The following is a 19,192-nucleotide window of genomic DNA, read 5'->3' as shown; positions in this document are numbered from 1 at the left end:
TTCTTAAGTTGCATTTTCTCATTGAGTCAGCTATTTCTCTGAGCTTTTCTTCAGTTTTTTTAATTCTTAGTTGTCTTTCTTCCTCTGTCTGGAGTCATTCAGCCTGTCTTTGATTATGCTAGTTTGCTCCTCTATGGTGTCTACACGGGCATTCAGGGAATCTGTATTCTGTTTTATCTGGTCCATTGTGTTTTTCGTCTCTAGTGTTTCTAATTGATTCTTCTTTATAATTTCAATCTCTTTTGTGAAGTAACTCCAGAACTTGTTGACTTGTTTCTCTATATTTCCCTTTACCTCATTGAGTATTTTGAGGATAGCTATTTTGAACTCCTCTTCACTTACTTTACCCATTTCCAAGCCCTCAGGACATAATTCTGTGTTTTTATTGTTTCCTTTTGGACTGGAACTTTTATAAATTGCTGGATGGTAGAGGAGAGGTTTTTGCGCATGATGCTGTTATTTGGTTGCAGGGACAGCCTGTCGCCACTAGATGGGGGTCGAGAGCCTTGGTTCTGAGCCCTGCGCCTTCAGCCGCGATGGTGGCGCCCAGCATGGGTTGAGGGAGGAGGGACACTTTCTCTCATGCCGACCTGGATTGGCACAGCTCTCGCTCTCTGGTCTCCCAGGGCCCTGGCTTGCTGGGGTTCCCCCACGCGAAAGCTGTCCCCTGTTAGAGGGTTTCCGCTGCTCCAGCGGTGGGAGTCCTGCTCGATCTCCCAATGCATGGCCCCTCCCTTGCTCCTTCTCACACCCACGGCAGCGATCCCAGTCTCTAGGGGAGGGAGCGAAGACCCCGTTCCAGCTCCTCTGAGGGCGGCTCCAGCCTCTCTGCCTTCCGTCGTTTGGCTGCTGTGGGTCTGTGAGGATTTCTGTTATTGGGATTTTTTTTTTTTTTGGTTGGAAAGCAGTTGCTCTTTTTAGTTGTAATTTGGAGGGGAGAGAGTCCTGGGTGAGCTCACGCTGCCATGTTGCTGACGTCACCCCTATTTCTAGATATTTTATTCTCTTTGTTGCGATTGTAAATGGGATTCTATTCTTGAGTTCTTGTTCTGTTAGTTTGTTATTAGAGTAGAGAAATGCAACTGATTTTTGTAAGTAGACTTTGTATCCTGCAACTTTGCTGTAGATGTTTATTTCTAATAGTTTTCCCATGGCTTCTTTTTTTTTTTTTTAAAGATTGGCACCTAGGCTAACAACTGTTGCCAATCTTTTTTTTTTTTTTTTTTTCTGCTTTATTTCCCAAACCCCCCTCGTACATAGTTGTATATCTTAGTTGCATGTCTTTCTAGTTGTGGGATGTGGGACGCCGTCTCAACGTGGCCTGATGAGCAGTGCCATGTCCGTGCCCAGGATCCGAACCCTGGGCTGCCTCAGCGGAGCGCGTGAACTTAGCCACTCAGCCACCGAGCCGGCCCCGCCATGGCTTCTTTAGGGTTTTCTCTATATAAAATCATGTCGTCTGCAAACAGTGAGAGTTACACTTCTTCACTGCCAATTTGGATTCCTTTTCTTTCTTTTTCTTGCCTATTGCTCTGGCCCAAACCTGCAGTACTATGTTCAGTAAGAGTGGTGGGAGTGGGCTCCCTTGTCTTGTTCCTGTTCTCAGGGGGATGACGCTCAGTTTTTCCCCGTTGAGTATGATGCTGGCTGTGGGTTAGTGATTTCCCATTTTTAAAAATATTAGGAAATTTGTTAAGTGGAGAAAACTAGTCTGGCATCCTTACAGAGGAGGGAGGGTTGGAGATGAGTGCTTTGAAGACCCTCCTCTCATGGCCTGGTGGTTAAAGTCTGGCCCCCAGCACTCAGCGGCCCAGGTTCACTCCCTGGCCGCAGCACCACAGCACCTGTCTGTCTGCGGCCGTGCTGTGGGGCAGCTCGTGACTTACCACCAGGGTGCGCCACCACGCCCTGCGGCTCTGGGAGGAAGCACGGTCCTCCTCTGAGCCACAGCACCTGTGCCTACTTTCTTGTGCTTACGTCAGTCTGCGCGAACCGTCTCAAGGGGAACACTCCTCCTGTGACTTGTTCTGACGTGTGTACTCCTTCACTCAGAAATGCCACCCCCTGCCACACTGCTGGGTAACAGCAGGGCACAGACGGGCAGGACTCTGCTGTCGGCTCACTGGACTCCAGTGTGGCGATTCTGCTCTAGCCACTTATCAGAGGGCTTCAGGAGCACAGACGGAGCCCTGTGGCTCTGCCTCCAGGGCTCAGGGGGCAGCACAGAGGCGCTGGTTCAGCTGGGCCTTGGAGGTGGAGGAGGAGCTCCTTAGCAGGGGACGATGGCAGAGGCGGCTCAGTGAGAGCGCAGGTGGGGAGATGCAATGGGAGCCTCTCACCCGGCATGCCTCGAAAGCATCGACTACAATAGTCTGCTTTTAAGTAAGACGTTAACGATTAAGCTCAAAGTAAAATCTCCCAGAATTTTCAGAATAAAGAAATCACTAACAACAGTCATAATAATAGGTAAGACTTAAGAACTCGAAGCACTTTCAGAGGTTAATTATTTAATCCTTCCCACAACCCCGTGCGTGTGAGTGCTGTCTTCTTCCCCAGGTTTTACGAAGAAAGAAACTGAAGACAAAACTGGTTGAGGACACAGCCCGTTTAAAGGATAGTCTGGTCATGATTGAGCTAACGTGAATCACAAGAAAAACCGTAAGCCAGCTTTTATACTATATATATATACACACTTTATACTATATATGTAGTGCGTATATTTTATACTATATATATATAGTGTGTGTGTGTATAGTATAAAAGGGCATTGGAAATAAAATGGGTAAATCAGTTTTGTCTGTTTTCTGTATCTGTTTTAAATCTTTTTATAGTTGACAAAAGTTGTCTTTGGAAGTGATTGGTGAGCATCCGGAGATATTTTTATGGAGTGGCTATTTTTAGATCTCTACTAGAGCGAGTTTAATAATGTATCACTTCGTGTGGTGTAAGATCTTCCCCCCAGTCTCTGATATGCTGGAGAGTATCTTTAAGTTTCTCTCTTTTTAAAATGAGACAACAAAAAAGGCTTCAAGGAAACAAGCTTCAAGATTACAAATGAGAGATTTGTGTTGAATCGAGCAGGGCGCCAACTCCTTCTCTGACGAAAAGAAAGTGTTTCAGAAACTCTGAAGGCTGTAGAGGAAGCGTGCTCGTGCCTGGTGGGCATTCAGCTTCTTCTCTGTCCTTCTGGTTTCTGACCCTGGATCCTCCTCATTTTCTGTTCTCTAGAAAATAAATGTCCGTAAGAACTTCATTGCTCTTGGGTTCTTTGGCAGCATGAGTTCTAGTGGGACAGTTTCCCTTCGATGGAGGAGGGCCGAGGCATGACCTCTAAATGCAGCAGCGGTTGCCTGCCCACCTTCTGTGTGCTGTTACAGGTGTGCATGATGAAGACAGCTTTGTGCAGATGCCGTTCTAATTGTTTCTGTTCACCTGTAGACGTGCTTGTGTGGAGCAACGATCGAGTGATTCGCTGGATCCTCTCAATTGGTCTTAAAGAATATGCAAACAATCTGGTGGAGAGTGGCGTTCACGGTGCACTTGTGGCCTTAGATGAAACCTTCGATTTCAGCGCACTGGCGCTCTTGTTACGGATCCCTAAGCAGAACACACAGGTATGCTGCAGAGCCGGCCCGGCTCTCACTCAGCGTTCAGTCAGGTCTCCTGATGGAGACGTCTAGCTGGTTAACTGAGTGGACACAAAACTTCACAGTACCTCAGACAACTATCCCTAATCCACAAAATACTGGTTCCAAACCAGCAATGCTTAATTCTTCATTAGTTTTGCTTGTCCTTCCATTTTCTGTTGTCAGCATGAGAGTCTTGCAATACAAAAAACAAGGGGAAACTTCATTCAAGTCCATATGCTCGTAGGAGTGATGACGTGTATTTAGTTCTTACGTGGAAAGAGAAATGCTCATAGGTACACCGATGGAGATTCTGTTTATTTTGTTTCTATTGCCCTGTGTGATTCTTTTTGACACACGGGCTCACCTGAGAATCAGGAAATTTATTCTTCTTCTACAGAAGATTGTATGTCTTTTGCCAATACCCCCCATCCCCCCACCAGCACCAACCCACAGAGCACACTTTCGTAGATAGTCTGCCAGCGGTCATGGGTCCCTTTCCCTGAAAGCCCATCCATGGGCTCCGCAGGAATCCCCTAATTTAAAATGTGGTTGTGGGGGCCAGCCCGGTGGTGCAGCGGTTAAGTGCGCACGTTCCGCTTCTCGGCAGCCCAGGGTTCGCCGGTTCGGATCCCGGGTGCAGACGTGGAACCACTTGGCAAGCCATGCTGTGGCAGCGTCCCACATATAAAATAGAGGAAGATGGGCATGGATTCTAGCTCAGGGCCAGTCTTCCTCAGCAAAAAAGAGGAGGATTGGCAGCTGGTGTTAGCTCAGTGCTAATCTTCCTCAAATAAATTAATTAATTCGATTAAATTAAATGCTGTCATGGCTCAAGGTGTTTATAGCCTGAGCTTTTTAAAAGTCTTGATTTGAAAAACAGTTGTGATATGCTAACGTCCTTCAGATTAGATTGATGAAGCTTTGCGGTATTGTTGTTTTGTTATGATTTCAGGCTCGCGCTGTCTTGGAAAGAGAATTTCACAACCTTTTGGTCATGGGGACGGACAGAAGGTTTGATGAAGTGAGTTTTCAGCCTAATGAATTTTATTTAAATTTGCATTCAGTGTGAATTATTTGTTTGTATGCACGTGAGCCCCGTCGGCAGTCTCTCTTCTAAGGGTGGGGATGATTTTACCTCCTGAGCTAAGCTTTGCTCTCAAAAATGTGTTAACAAATGAGATAGTAAGAAACTCGTATTTTCAGTCTGAGGTTTTCTGTTTTTAAAATATTTGCTATTGAAGTTTTGATAGCCCTCAAAAATGTTGTTCCCATCAACATTGGTGGCAGCCGAGGCATGGCGTCCATGGGGTATGTTTGGGGACCGCTGGATGTCTGACCCCAATCCAGAGTCCCTGTGCTTTGGAGAAACCTGTTAGAAGGAGATTAGAGAAACGCAACATGTTAATTTCCCCTCACACAGTCTTGACTCGTTTGTTCCCACACTGTTTTTATTCTTTCCTTCGTTGCCCCTTAAGAAAACGTGAGTTTGCCTGGTGACTAGGAGGACAGCTAAAGGAGCGCTCGCTGGCTCTTCCCCAGCTCTAAGGCAGAACTGCTTACAGCTTGGAAACTATTTTAAGACAAATAGAAATGTATTATCTTACATGGCAAGAAGATGATTTCTCCAAGATAAGAAGGGAAACGGGGTGATGAACAGGAGGCACATGCACCTGGGCGGCCCAGGGCCGTCCTCATCGATGCCCAGCGAGGGCCCCACATAGTGTTACTGGGCCCGTCACTCTCAGAAGTTCCCGGTGGGGACAGTAGATCCTGTGGTTATCAGGAACGGGTTAAATAGGTGTGAACAAACATGCAGTGACAAGTTCAGCAGTCAGGTTCAAGGCTGGTAACTTGACTGTCTATATTTGTCCTTTATTTTAAAATCAGTCTTGTTTTCTGTCCTTTAATTTCCCAGGACCATGATAAAAGCTTTAGGAGAGCACCTTCTTGGAGAAAAAAATTTAGACCAAAGGATGTTCGTGGCTTAGCTGCTGGGTCCGCAGAGACTCTCCCCGCCAACTTCCGGGTCACCTCCTCTCTGTCCTCACCCTCCATGCAGCCGAGGAAGACGCAGCTGGACGGTAGGTGTGCAGGGGCAGCCAGCCGCTGTGGGCGGCATGAGCAGCTTTGTGGCTGGAATGTTAACAGTGATCCAGAATGGCCTCTTGGATGTGTTACAAGGCATTGAGTACTGGTGCATGCCCAGGTGAAGTGTTTTAAAATGAATCCTAACATCTGTGCATAACAGTTTAACAATAATGTAGGTTTTTTAGAGTCTTGTCTGGTTGAATCTTAGCATATCCTTCCAACTAATAAAGCTGAGCGTCGCGTGTGTTCTCGGCGTGCTGAGTGGACGTCCTGTAGCCTGTGTGTGTGGCAGGCAGCCCTGGAAGGCTCCGCCGCAAGGTGGTGCAGCAGCTCTCGGGCCACGCCGGGTGCTCCCGGGACGTCTCTCCCCCTGGAGAGGTGACTGAGTCCATCTTAGAGAACACAGTTTCCCCCTCTGTGAGCCTTCCCTTTCCTCCCTCCACCCCTGCTGGCGTTGGTCCCTGTCACTGCGCACCGTAAGGACGGAGAGGAGGAAGAAGGTGAGCCTGGGCAGGTCGTCACCGGAGCGCGGTAATTTGTATAAATCTAACGGTAACTCGGCCCTCCACTTATTGAATAGGCTGACGGAGCGCCTTCTGATTTTCTTCACAGCTTCGTGCCCAGTTTCCTCAGAATCAGTCACACTTCCCGTGTTAAGTATTGACGGCGACATTGAGATTAGAGTTCAGATAAATTAAAAAGAAGCCTAGAGAGAGGTGTAGGGAATATATTATAGGGAAGACGGCTGTTGACCCTTGTAGGAAAACTGAGGCCTAACCCCGGGAGAGTGGACTGCTCAATGCCTTCTTAAATAAGGGGCGTCGGGGAAGTTGCAGCTGGCCTCTTGGGACCTTAGGGTCAGGATTTGGAAAGATGACCCATGCTCACCGACAGTGCCGGCTGTCGTGCCGTCTCTTCTGGAACCACGGCACCTTCTTGATAAAATGTGTTCCTGCTGGACCCGTGGGAACGCAAACTGTGTAATTGGCAGTCGGGAATATCTGCTCCAGGTGTTCGCACATTTCCTGTCCAGGTTGCAAGGGAGAGTCGGGGCTCACCTCTTGGGCCGTGCCGTGTGTTTCTCGACAGGAACAAGGCATCAGTGGTACACATCACTTCCGGCAGAAACTGAGACTGGGTTTTAGTGTTCTTAGATGAGTCATTGTCCTCTACCCACCCCCTGCAGCCAGGCCCTGGGGAGGAGTGCCCTGGACGCTCCCTCAGACGGTCGTGGAGGGCAGGTGGCCCGAGGGCGCGTCTCCCGTCAGGCCAGGCCTGCATTTGACTCCGGTCACCTGCACCCCGTGGTGTCTAGCGCTGCCCCGGGTTATCTACCTCACACCGGCCTTGGGGATATCACGTTTAGGCCCCGAAGAAAAGTCTAGTTGCTCTGCAAATCTAGAGAGTTTCAGGAGAAACAAAGTTACCAGCTGAAGTAGTTGTCACTTACACAGAGGACATCACGAAGTCTGTACCATCTGACGCGTCCTTGCTGTCGTGAGATTAGCTGCCAGTGGCTCCCAGGGCTGCTGGGGGCTGAAGAGAACCCCCTCCTGGCGACACTTAGGTTCTCTTTCCCTGGCTCGTCCGCTCCCATCTAGAAGTTTCCCTGGGAGCCCTCAGTAGGTGCTGTTGTAGGTGTGCAGATGTGTGTGTACGTGTGCCCGTGTGACGTCTGAAGACTAACCGCACGCTGTGTTTGCACGCTTCCTCCCCGGTGTCGGAGCAGGCAGCGTGTCGGGAGCGCAGAGGCTGGACGCCGCCACGGTCAGGACTTACTCCTGCTGAAGCCCCGAGGTGAGTAGAGGGCTCCGCGTGCCCGGAGGCCGCAGAGGCGGCCGGGTGACCGCACGGGGACGCTGCCTGGCCCGGAGAGCCCGTTTCCGTTCCTCCAGGCCTTTAGGAACACGCACGCAAGCCCGGCTGCACCCATTACGAGGTTCTGGTGTTCTGTATGCTCACAGTTGGTCACAGAGGGGTTCGTGTATCCTCATTTATTAAGGAAAAAAGTGTATTTGCATTTTTTCCTTAAAACTGAAAGTGCTGGACTCTTTTCAGTATCTGCTAATGTCTTTTGGGGGTGGGGAGGCAGGAGAGCAGCGCGTGGCAGGAGCTCACCAGCTCAGCTCTTGGCTGGCGGCCACCCGTGGTTGAGAGCGCCCGGCACGGCGGCTCTCCGCCTTGACCCTGGCATCCGCGCTGATGTCGCTCCCACGTCAGCGGCGCCCGCTGGCTTTCTTAGAAATACACGTTCTTGAATGAGCCGCACCCCGCACGGCCAGGTTTCCTGGGGCCACGCTGTCGTGCGACCCTGAGGGCCTCGCGGCTGGTGTTAAACACACAGCTGCGTTGCCATCTCAGGGGTGCAGTTACGAGCAGCCCGCTCGCGCTGAAGGGGTGACGTGGGGCTGGGAGCCCAGCCCCTGCTCGTGGCGCCAGGGCCGGGGGCTCTGTTCCGCTCTCCACTTTTCACGTCTCCGCCAGAAGGTTTGATTGGTTTCCTAATCTTTTTAATTGGTAACTTTTAGACATACGCCAAAAGGAAGTCAGCAAGGAATTTTCTCATTGATACGCGTACTCCTTGACGTTTCATCTCAGTTCTCAAGCAGCTACAGCGCAAGGGGCAGGGAGGCAGGGCTGGGCCTCAGGACGCAGGTGTGTGCCGGGCGGCCCGTCCTAAGGCTGATTGTCCTGTTTGTGCTTCCTTTCCAGTTTACCCACACTACTTCTACAGATGACCGCGCAGCGCTCGGGACCCGGCGAAGACGGCCTTTCAGAATTCAGTGGATCTGCAATCTGTTGATACTTGTTATATGGACCCTAAGATATTTTATTACAGAGTTTTTAATTAGTGAAAAATTCACGAATACCATAGAGAAAATATTTTAGAATTTAATGTTTCTTATATTTATGTAAACGTAGGACTTCATTTATATAGTTACTTACTTTTTCATGTATATCCAGGCTATAAATATCCTTTCAAATCGATTCTGTTCTTCTATCTAATTTTAGTCTTTCAAACGAATGTACTGTAATGCTTGTATGTATAAATCCTATGAAAAGATACAGGGCTTTTGTAAATTATGCATTTATTGTAATTATCATTAATTTTTTAATAATAATCGGCGAGAGAGAAGAGGATTTTACTGCATTTGCATTTGTAAGATCATCATGACATGGTGGGCGTTATCCTGACAAATGTAACCAGCTCTACAACAATCATTTTGAAACAAGCAGACTTAATTTCAAGCAATTGCGTTTTAATGACTGACCTTACTCTACTTTTTCTAGCAAGAAATGCTTTACTCTGCAGCGTGAACAGACTGAAAGTACCTGGTGTTAAATATGAGCTTCTGATAAAATTTGGGCTGAAGGGGCCGTCAGAACTGTGAGCATCTCTGGTGGCTCTCAGTAGCTTGCAGAGCTCGTCCCTGGGGACCCGCACGAGCCCGAGCCGGGAGCACTTCTCTCGGCCGCAGGAAGGGCTGGGGGGCTCTCTGGGCTCTGCCCCGACGGGTGGACGCCGGCCCCCGCCCCGCTGCTCTTTGAGGACCAAGCAGGAAGCACCGCACTCCGCAGGGACGCCGGTGCCTGAAGAGGAAGGCGCAGGCTCCCGGAAACCAGGAAACCACGCAGTGCGACTCTACTAAAGGCCTTATTTTTTCTTATGTAAATCATCTTTTTACATTTGTTTGTAAACATGTTGAAAGGAGGGACCTAGTGGTACATTTTTAGCTTTTGACGATATAGCCGTTTTGGACTGTCTAAGTAGCAGATGTAACTTTTCCTTTTTAAATGGCACATTAAAGAGCCAGCAGGAAATGTGTTCCCACCACGGTGCGTTATTTATTATACAGCTCATTTTGTCGGTGGACGGTTTACATTCGGTTTCTGCTTTTAACTTCCCTGTACGATTCATTCGTTGTTACATTCTGTTTTCTGTTAATCTTTTGTGAACTTCCTGATTATGTAACAAAGTATGTACAGTCTCCTTTTGAACTATTTTTGTCACAGTATTATTGCTTTCTTTCAATAAAGTACTGAGGCGTTTTCCACTGCCAATAAAGGATACTGAGAATAAGCTGTCATTCTGTGACAAATCGGCCGCAGCTGGCTCATCTCCGGCTCCAGGCTGATTCAGTGGCGGCAGCGTCGTCGAGTGGACTTTCTTGGGTAGAAATCAGTTGACAGAATGAAAAAGCTGGGGATGGAAGCACAGGATGGGGGCGTCCCCGCCAGGAAGCCCAGGGGCTTCCCGCCTCGGCCCCCGAGGCCCAGACCCTCTCTCGCTGAGACCTGGGGGACCAGGCCCGGGCAGCCTGGCGCTCAGAGGCACCGCAGGCCACAGGGAGGCGCGGAGGCGCGTCAGTCCATGCGCGCACTGGGGCCCTGCTCTCCTGCTGCTCCCGCCCTGGGCTGTGTCCTTCCGGTTCCCAGGGAGCCTGGTCTCGGAGCGCTCAGACGGAGTCCTGAGTCATGAAGCAGTCCGGCGCGAGAGGGGAGGGGCTGCAGGGCGGCAAGGCGCGGCGCTCGTGGCTGGCAGCGCCAGGCCCAGGGCACCCGATGCCTCAGCCCCTATGTGCTGTCGCCCGCCCTCCCGCTACCACAGTATTGTCATCAGGTCTGGGGGTGCACGATGCCCAGGCAGACCCCATGCCTCGCGCTGTGTTGGGTGGGCGCTGCTGACTGTCGCCTCGGTTTTCCTTTTCCTGTTCTGCTGTCCTTCCAGGGCTGATGGCCGCTTCTCCTGAGTGACGTCTTTACTTTATTCGGGTGAATACATTCCAGCTGGTGTCCATCAGGGCACAGCGATCCGGTGGTTTGGTGTTCTCTTGAGAGCCTGTGCTGGCTGGTTTTCCAGTTTTGTTGGGGGCAGCCTTTTCTCGGCATTTCCTCGTTCTTGGGTTCACTTAAGCGTGAGACTCAAAACCACATAGCGCTTCCCTGCTTTTTCACCCACCAGTCCGTTTGCCTGACCAAAGCCGGGCAAGCCTTGGGTAGCCTGAAGCTTCTGGAAGCAGACCAGGTCATCATTGGCTCTTTAAGTTGCAGGTGTTTGATTAAAACTTCATTCGGTGGTTCCGTTTACGCCTTTAACAAAAAGTCAGCTCAGAACGACCCAGAGAGCACAGGCCGGTGTTGCAGTAGCTCTGCTGTGCTAGGCGCACTCTCAGCCACGCCTCCCGGGTCTGCTCGCCCCACCTGCAGTGTCCCAGGGCTCGCCCGCAGTCGGCGGGGATGGGAGCCATTCGCAGGCCAGGTGTGGCCACACCGAAGACTCTCTGGACCCTTCCCACCGCTAGATCTCTGTCGAGCCTCCTTTAGCCTCATAATTGCTGCCCTTAAGTTTCTCTTTTCAAGTCTCACATCATGCACTTTAAGGTAATTGTGGGTTTGGGGTTTTCTTTGCTCTTTTGCTGGCTAAGTCCTGTGCTCATGGGGATGGGCTCCCCAGGGTCTGGGGAGGAGCGTGTCTCCCCTGTATCTCCGGCAGGTGGATAGCGAGGTGGGCGTCCGGGTGCTGTGGCTGCTGTCTTAACCGCTGACGTGTCATCGAGTGCATTCCCAAATAGCTCAGAGGCTTCTGTTTCTGACATTTCCTTAGCTTAACTCCTCGGTGAGGAGGAGGAAGTAGCCAGTGGTTTTGCAACCGCGTGTCCTTGACTCAGTGGGGCACCTTTTGGAGTCCTGTTGTTCGAGGCCAGCACTGCGTGCGCCCCTCCACCTGGCACACGCCGAGGGCACACCCAGTGCAGGGAGGAGCAGGGCCGGTTCCTTCGGGAGGCTGGCGTGGAGGATCCATCCTTCGCCTCTTCCCGCTTTCAATGCTTGTTGGCCTCCTGGGCTGTGAGCCGGGTCTCCCGTCTCTGCCTCTGTCTTCACGTGGCCCCACCCTGTGTCTTATCGTCTGTCTCTTACGAGGACACTTGTCACTGGCCCACCTAGGTCATCCGGGATGGTCTCACCTCAAGACGCTTCACTTAGTTACACCTACAAAGACCCCTTTCCCAAATAAACTCACGTTCACAGGATCCTGCGATTTGCACACAGACACATGCTTGTGGGGCCCCCGTTCACCCCATTCCACCTTTCGACATTCTGGAGAAGAGCTGCCCTGCCCGGGAGATACCCGGATGGATAGACCTGGCTCTACCCCAAGGGACCCACCCCCCAGTGGGAACATGGTGAGCCGAGAGAGGGAGCCGTGACGCCCGGGCTCCTACATAACACGTGCTTAATGTGGCCTCTCGATTCCTCCAGTGTGGACTTTGCCTCTTGGCATCTCCTTCTGGGGGATGAGAATTTCAGCTTTCCCGCACCTCCCTTTCTCCTCCCCAGCTCCCAGCAGAGCTGAATCCGTGTTCACTGTTGCCGTGAGGAAGGCTGGAGGTGTTATTCATTGCTGGGCCAAGTGGGTTACTATGATTACAACGGAGGGCACGTGTTGTGTGCCCAGTATTTACAGATGAAATGACCGTGTCTGGGATTTGCTTGACAATAATCTTGGTGGAGGGGTAGGTCAGGATATGGGTCAAACCAAATTGACCGTGTGGGTTGATAGTTGTTGAAGGTGGGTGATGGATTCATGAGGGTTTATCATAGTATTCTCTTTTTGCATTTGTGTGACATTTTCTATAATAATATTTTAATAGTTATTTTAGGGAGACCCTCTGTGTTTTAAACCCTCAGTCTTTAGATGTCTGGAAAAATTGCTTCTTGGTCCTCACTTTGGAATGTAATTTACCCAAGTTTTGAACATTAACTGCAGCCCACTCATTTTACACCACAACTCAGCATGCACGCACTACGTTTCATCCATTCTATCGTGACTCCTTTGTGACATTTTGGTGTCTTTGAAGTCAGGATGTGTCTTACAAACGATGGCATCTTAGACTTGATGAACTATGGCGTATGACAAAACTTCACGTGGGCTGCAGCTTCTCTGCTGCTCCTCCCACTGACAGGTGGGGTCTCATCCCCTGCAGCTTGGCCAGCCTCAGTGACTTGGTTGACCAAATGAATGTGGCAGATGTGTGTTAAAGAAAGTGTGTTAAACTACACCAAGGACTGTGCTGTCTTCCTTCTAACCAAAATTGCTTTGCTTAGGGGGCTGGGAAATAAAGCTTAAATAAAAGGGTAGTGAGGGAAAAATCAAATCTTTGTGGCTACTGTCAGGGCAGCTGTTAGAGACTGAATGGTGTAGATTTATATGTCCAATTTCTGTTGAATGCAATATATTCATTGAGGCTATACAATTATCTTAATCTACATCTCTAAGATCCACAGCTCCCTTAGAATCTAGGAAGGTAGCACAGTGACAGCTGTTGATATTCATCAGGTTAATTACTTCAGAATAATTTTATGTTATTGGGTTCACGGGTACCCAGAGATGTTGATCATTGAAATATTCGATTCAGGGAACAATGTAAGAAAGGGTAGTTTGAAAGCTATGTGTGTGTGTCCAGAGCCGGTCAACCTTTCCATGGCTATTAGGAACAGAGCTTAAAAATAATAAAAGCTGATTTAATTGGAACAAATGCAACCCAGCTTTAGATTTTATGTCATCCAGAGTAATGATAATGTTTATGTAATCAGATGTAATTCTTTCTCCTTCTCCTGAAATATTGAATCAGATTGTGTTGTGTGTTTAAACATGGCTTGAGAAAGTCTCAGGGACAGTGATGTGGCAGGAGTTCTTTGGTCCTTGGTCTCCTGGGATTATGCCTCTGAGATACAATCAGTGATTCAGTCCCCATAGATCTTTGGTGCCATCCAATTCTGACATAGTGATAAAGCTCTGATTTGAGTGATTCACAAGAGATAGGAAGGACAGAAAAGGAGAAATTGGCATGAAATAGACTGTAAGGTGGTTTGTGGCATGCATTTTTCATAGGCAATTTCACATAGAAAAGCTTAGAGACTCGTGACCAGTGCTACCTGAGCAAAGGTAGCAGGACCTTATGAATGGTGACTTGACAAATGTGAATTATTCTTAGAATTTTCATGTTAGGGGAAGTAGGTCAATATGGTAAACATTTAGAATTTATAGACCAGGTGACAAGAAATGGCAATGAACCAGTTAGTTAATCAATGCTTATGGTGCCGTTCCAGATCCAAAGTGGGACATAAGTAAAGTTTGTCCTCAACGCTCAGTATCCTTTGGCTAACTCTACTTGGGCTCTTCTCTGTCCTGGGTGATCTGACTTCTTGTTCTGATCCCTTATCCCTGCCAGAAAAGCCAAGGGTTTATATTTGATCCGTTACTTTCTTTTAATATGAAACTATCCAATGCATTATGTCAACAGCTTCAGGATGACTTTTTAAGCTATAAAAATAACCAGCAAAGCTATAGTCATGTTTTAATGACAGAAAGCTAGAAATTTGTTTTTTTCCTAGATTGACACCTGAGCTAAAACTGTTGCCATCTTTTTTTTTTGTTCTTCTCCCCAAAGCCCCCCAGTACACAGTTGTAGGTTCTAGTTGTGAGTGCCTCTGGTTGTGAAATGTGGGACTCCGCCTCACCGTGGCCTGACGAGTGATGCCACGTCTGCATCCAGGATCTGAACCAGTTAATCCCTGGGCTGCTGAAGCAGAGCACACGAACTTAACCACTTGGCCATGGCGCTGGCCCAAGAAAGCTGGAAATTTTAAGATGAAAAATGCTTTGAATTCAATGTATATTCCTATGTTTTGCTACCCCATCAGTTTTTTCCAATAATGAGGAGTAGGGGCCCTGTAGTAGGAGAGTGTAACAGGTCATTGGGGGTTAGGGTTAGGGTTCAGGTCAGAATGTGCATAATGTAGAGCAATTTGGATGGTATTAATAATGATATTTGCCTTTCACTGAGAATTTACTATCTGCCAGGCATTGAATGTTTCACATATACCATCTCATTTTAACCCTGACAACAACTCCGTGAGATGGATATTATAAGTGCCTTTTTATAAGTGACATATGACCTGTGAAGACATGAAATAATTTGCTCAAGATCACACAGTTGAGGGATGGCAGAGATAGGATTTGGACCCAAGGCCGTATGACTCTGAGGTTAGAGCATTCAGCTATAATGGTTTACTTTTACCATGCTTTCCCAGACAAAAACACTACCTTTTACTTCTTCTTCACAAACACCAACAAATTGAAGACTGGATTGTTTAGAGTTTTATCTTCTTTAACCCTTCCTCTCTCTCTCTCAGGAAGTGGGAAGTGAAAAGAGTGTAAATTCTCAATGGAGAACCCAGTCTGAGATTGGCCCTGGTAAGGCTGGACTACAAGATCAGTTCTTGAATAATGAGAATGGCTTGCTCGTTGTGTAGGATCTCTGAGGTTCTGCCTTTGTCTAAACTTATCACAAGAATGTGAATCTGGCACGTGCAGTTCTGCATAAGATAAATCCCTGTAGGCCATTATGGGAAGTCTTTCAAAGCTTCTTCATTCCTTATAGGAATCCAGGAGGACAACCATTGTGTGCCTTTGAGGTTCTCAAGAGGTCACAAGCCCATGTGGTGTTCAACTAAGCAAAAAAAAAATGTCTTAATCTGTGATGGGCCATTTGTCCCCATATACGGGTGCTGCATTTGCAGTGATCATGAAATCTTTCTAGAACAGGATTACAGTTTGGCATAGACAGGTCCAGTAATGTAATACATTACATCCAAATGGTTTAAGAGCAATCAATTGGGTATCTGAAGACTTATCTCTGTGATTAAGTGGATATGAGTTCTTGAGCAAATCACTCCAACTCTAGGCTTCTGTGTACTTACCTCTGGAAAAGGAGTTGGATTTAATCAATCTCTTCACCTGCGATATAGTTGTCCTGACACATTGTTACTTTGTTCTTTGAATGGAAATACATCAATCAGCTCAATCCTGTAGCACTAGTTACTTTATGCTTACCAGAAGCTAGGGTTACCAGCAACCTATTAACTTACTAGAAAAATAAATTGTTACCTAGTACGTGTAGTTGGTTTATTGATAATATATTTGAGTATATAAATAGGACTCTGTGGGAAAAATGATGAAAGGAGTCCTTGGTGATGAAGAGGTTGGAAACTCTTATTCTATTCCACCACAGAAGGCATGAGTCTTCTCTTCAGTCTCTTCATGGCTGACTTCATTTCTTGGTTCCTCAGAGTGTAGATCAAGGGGTTCATCAAAGGGGAGATGACAGTGAAGGTGACAGAGATGGCTTTATCCGTGGGGAGGGCAGTGAAGGGCCGGGCATAGACATAGATGCAGGGCACAAAGTGCAGGGTCACCACCGTGATGTGTGCGGTGCAGGTGGAGATGGCTTTCCTCCTGCCCTCCCCTGCCTGAGACCTCAGCATCATTAGGATGACTGTGTAGGACACAAGCAGGAAGATAAACCACAGGGTAGTCACTAAGCCATTGTTGGAAATCATCAGGAGCTCAAGTGCAAAGGTGTCTGTACAGGCGAGTTTGAGGATCTGGGGGACATCGCAGTAGAAAGTGTCAAGAACATTGGGTCCACAGAAAGGGAGGGGCAGCAACAGGGAAATTTGCACGATGGAGTGGACAAAGCCCCCCACCCAGGAAGCCAAAATGAGGGCAGTGCATCGTCCCCTACTCATGATGGTGACATAATGCAGGGGCTTGGAGATGGCTACGTAGCGATCAAATGCCATCACAGAGAGAGAGAAAATATCCGCTCCACCAAGCAGGTGGAAGAAAAATATTTGCATCATGCAGGTAGTATAGGATATGGTCTTTATCTTTGACAGAAGGTCTGCTAGGACCTTTGGAGCAGTGATGGAGGAGAAGCAGATGTCAAGGATGGCTAGATTGCGGAGCAGGAAGTACATGGGGGTGTGAAGGCGAGACTCACAGGTCACAGTGACCATGATGAGGAGGTTTCCCAGCAGAGTTGTCATGTACACAAAACACAGAAAAAGAAATAAGACCAAACTGAGATCTTGGGACTGAGTAAGTCCTAGAAATATAAATTCTTTCACCCTGGTGCCATTTCCCAACTCCATTGAATCATGTTTCTTCTTCTTTGTGTAGCTTGGAAAAAATTAAAAGTGTTATTTCAGAAAGGGTTTACTCCCCCTTAATAGATTCAGGTTTACAGTTGGGTATTAGGTCGGAAGACTAGTGAGGCATTATCACCACATGAAGACTCTTTCCAAGGTTATTGTTAACACATCCTACATGACATCTTCTTCCATAAGCATGCAGTTAATTATTGTTTTCTTCTGTAAATTATATGTATTTTAGAAAATGCATAAAAGTAATGTTCTCAGAATAGAAGTTGTAAGTATCCAAGATAAAAAGGTGAATAGTAAATAATCAGAAAGGGAATATTTTGGCACAAGGGATACAAAAATGGATGCAGTTTGGTGTGTAGATAAGACAATGCCTATTTGGTACAACTGGGGTCCTTTGAGGTTTTACACAAATGTGGGGTTTTTTCCAGACTGGGTGCTCCATTTAAATACTTTAAGAACTCCTATCTGCAAAATGATTGTCTTTGGACTGAATTTCACAGAAGCACTCCTCTCTTTTTTAGGTCACAGATTTAATGCTATGAAAAATCAGACAATTTTAAAGCTGTACAATTCTTCTTTATCGTTCTATTTTTCCTTAAGGAGATTTGTTTGTTTCTTTCTTTAATATACTTTAGGTACCAAAACCCCTGGATGTTGAATAACTCCTCAGCTATGAAAGAAAAGTGGTAACTCAGAGCTTCTCTTCTGTTCACTGGTCAAATTTCTTTCCTAAAAGCTATTTTTTTTATTGTGCTATCATTGACATACGATAGACTCATATGTTTGACGTGTACACTTTGATAAGTTTTGACATACGCATATACCCATGCAATCATCAATATGTTTAAGATAATTAATTAATATGTCTTAATATATATTAAGATATAATAAGATATAAGTTAATTAATATATATTATCACTCCAAAAGTGTCCTTGTGACTCTGTAATATGTCCCCTCTGCCCCCTTTCTTCAGGCAACCACTGATCTGCATTCTGTCACTATCCATTAGTTTGCATTTTCTAAAATTTTCTATAAATGGAATCCTAAAAGGTGTACGTTCTCTTTTTGTCTGGCTTGTTTCACTTACAAAATACATCCACGTTTTGTGTGTACCAATATTTTGTTCCCTTTTATTGTACGGACGTGCCACATTTTGTTTATCAATTCACTTGTTGATGGACATTTGGGTTGTTTCTAGTTTTTGGCTATTACACATAAAGCTGCTATGAATATTCTTGTATAGGTCTTCATGTAGATATATGTTTCCATTTCTCTTAGGTAAGTACCTAGGAATGGAATGGCTGTAACTCTTAAAATTCAATAAGAAAACCAACCACCCAATTAAAAAAAAATGGGACAAATGGTTTGAACAGATACTTCAACGAGAAGATACAGGTTTAGCAATTAAGCATATGAAAAGATGCTCAATGTCATTTATCAGTGGGGAAATGTAAATGAAAGCTATAGTGAGATAACAGTGCACATTTATTAAAATGGCTAAAATAAGAGAGAAGGGGTTAATATCCAAAATATACAAAGACTCATACATCTCAACAACATAAAATCAACAACCCAACTTAAAAATGGGCAAAAGATCTGAATAGAGATTTCTCCAAAGAAGACATACAGATGGCCAACAGGCGCGTGAAAGGACTTTCAACGTCATTAGCTATCAGGGAAACGCAAATCAAAATTACAATGAGATATCACCTCTCTCCGGTCAGAATGGCTATAATTAACAAGACAGGAAACAAGTGTTGGAGATGATGTGGAGAGAAGGGAACCCTCGTACGCTGCTGGTGGGAGTGCAAACTGGTGCAGCCACTATGGAAAGCAACATGGAGCATCCTCAGAAAATTAAGAATAGATCTACCATATGATCCAGCTATCCCACTGCTGGGTATTTATCCAAAGATCTTGAAAACACAAATGCATAAAGATACATGCACCCCTGTGTTCATTGCAGCATTATTCACAATAGCCAAGACTTGCAAGCAACCTAGGTGCCCATCAAGGGAAGAATGGATAAAGAAGATGTGGTATATATTCATAATGGAATACTACTCAGCCATAAGAAATGACGAAATCCAGCCATTTGTGACAACATGGATGAACCTTGAGGTTATTATGCTGAGTGGAATAAGTCAGAGGGAGAAAGTCAGATACTGTATGATCTCACTCATAAGTAGAAGATAAAAACAACGACAAACAAACACATAGCAACAGAGATTGGATTGGTGGTTACCACAGAGGAAGAGGGGAGAGGGGAGGGCAAAAGGGATGATTTAGGCTCACATGTGTGGTGATGGATTATGATTAGTTTTTGGGTGGGGAACATGATGTAATCTACACAGTCTTCGAAATATGTTACGATGTACGTCTGAAAGCTATATAATGTTATGATCCAGTGTTACTGCAATAAAAAAAGAAGATTGACATATCAGAGTTGACAAAAATGTAGAGG

General features: G+C 46.7%; 2 protein-coding genes across 14 annotated transcripts in view; one reads left to right on the top strand and one right to left on the bottom strand.

The window, feature by feature from the left end:
• Positions 1-9,518, top strand: part of LOC123275616 (liprin-alpha-1-like) — a 113,044-nt gene extending 103,526 nt beyond the window's left edge. For 11 of the 13 annotated variants that reach the window (XR_011501280.1, XM_070503761.1, XM_070503760.1 and 8 more), the window contains 5 exons: positions 3,439-3,614; positions 4,582-4,650; positions 5,545-5,710; positions 7,447-7,514; positions 8,430-9,518. Coding sequence is in view for 12 of the 13 variants with exons in the window: in XM_070503761.1 (XP_070359862.1) it covers positions 3,439-3,614; positions 4,582-4,650; positions 5,545-5,710; positions 7,447-7,505 (470 nt within the window). In the remaining variant the exon portion in view is untranslated. The remainder of the gene's footprint in view (positions 1-3,438; positions 3,615-4,581; positions 4,651-5,544; positions 5,711-7,446; positions 7,515-8,429) is intronic. The other 2 variants (XM_070503755.1, XM_070503763.1) reach the window with 1 other exon arrangement.
• Positions 9,519-15,779: 6,261 nt separating this feature from the next.
• LOC123282730 (olfactory receptor 4D11) lies at positions 15,780-16,715 on the bottom strand. Its single transcript, XM_070503742.1, has one exon. The coding sequence runs from the start codon at positions 16,713-16,715 to the stop codon at positions 15,780-15,782; it is 936 nt and encodes a 311-aa protein (XP_070359843.1).
• Positions 16,716-19,192: the final 2,477 nt, after the last annotated feature.

This window comes from Equus asinus, unplaced genomic scaffold, assembly GCF_041296235.1.
Source record: "Equus asinus isolate D_3611 breed Donkey unplaced genomic scaffold, EquAss-T2T_v2 contig_800, whole genome shotgun sequence".
NCBI lineage: Eukaryota > Metazoa > Chordata > Mammalia > Perissodactyla > Equidae > Equus > Equus asinus.
The sequence above is the reverse complement of the archived record's forward strand: the minus strand, read 5'-3'. Positions and strand labels throughout refer to the sequence as shown.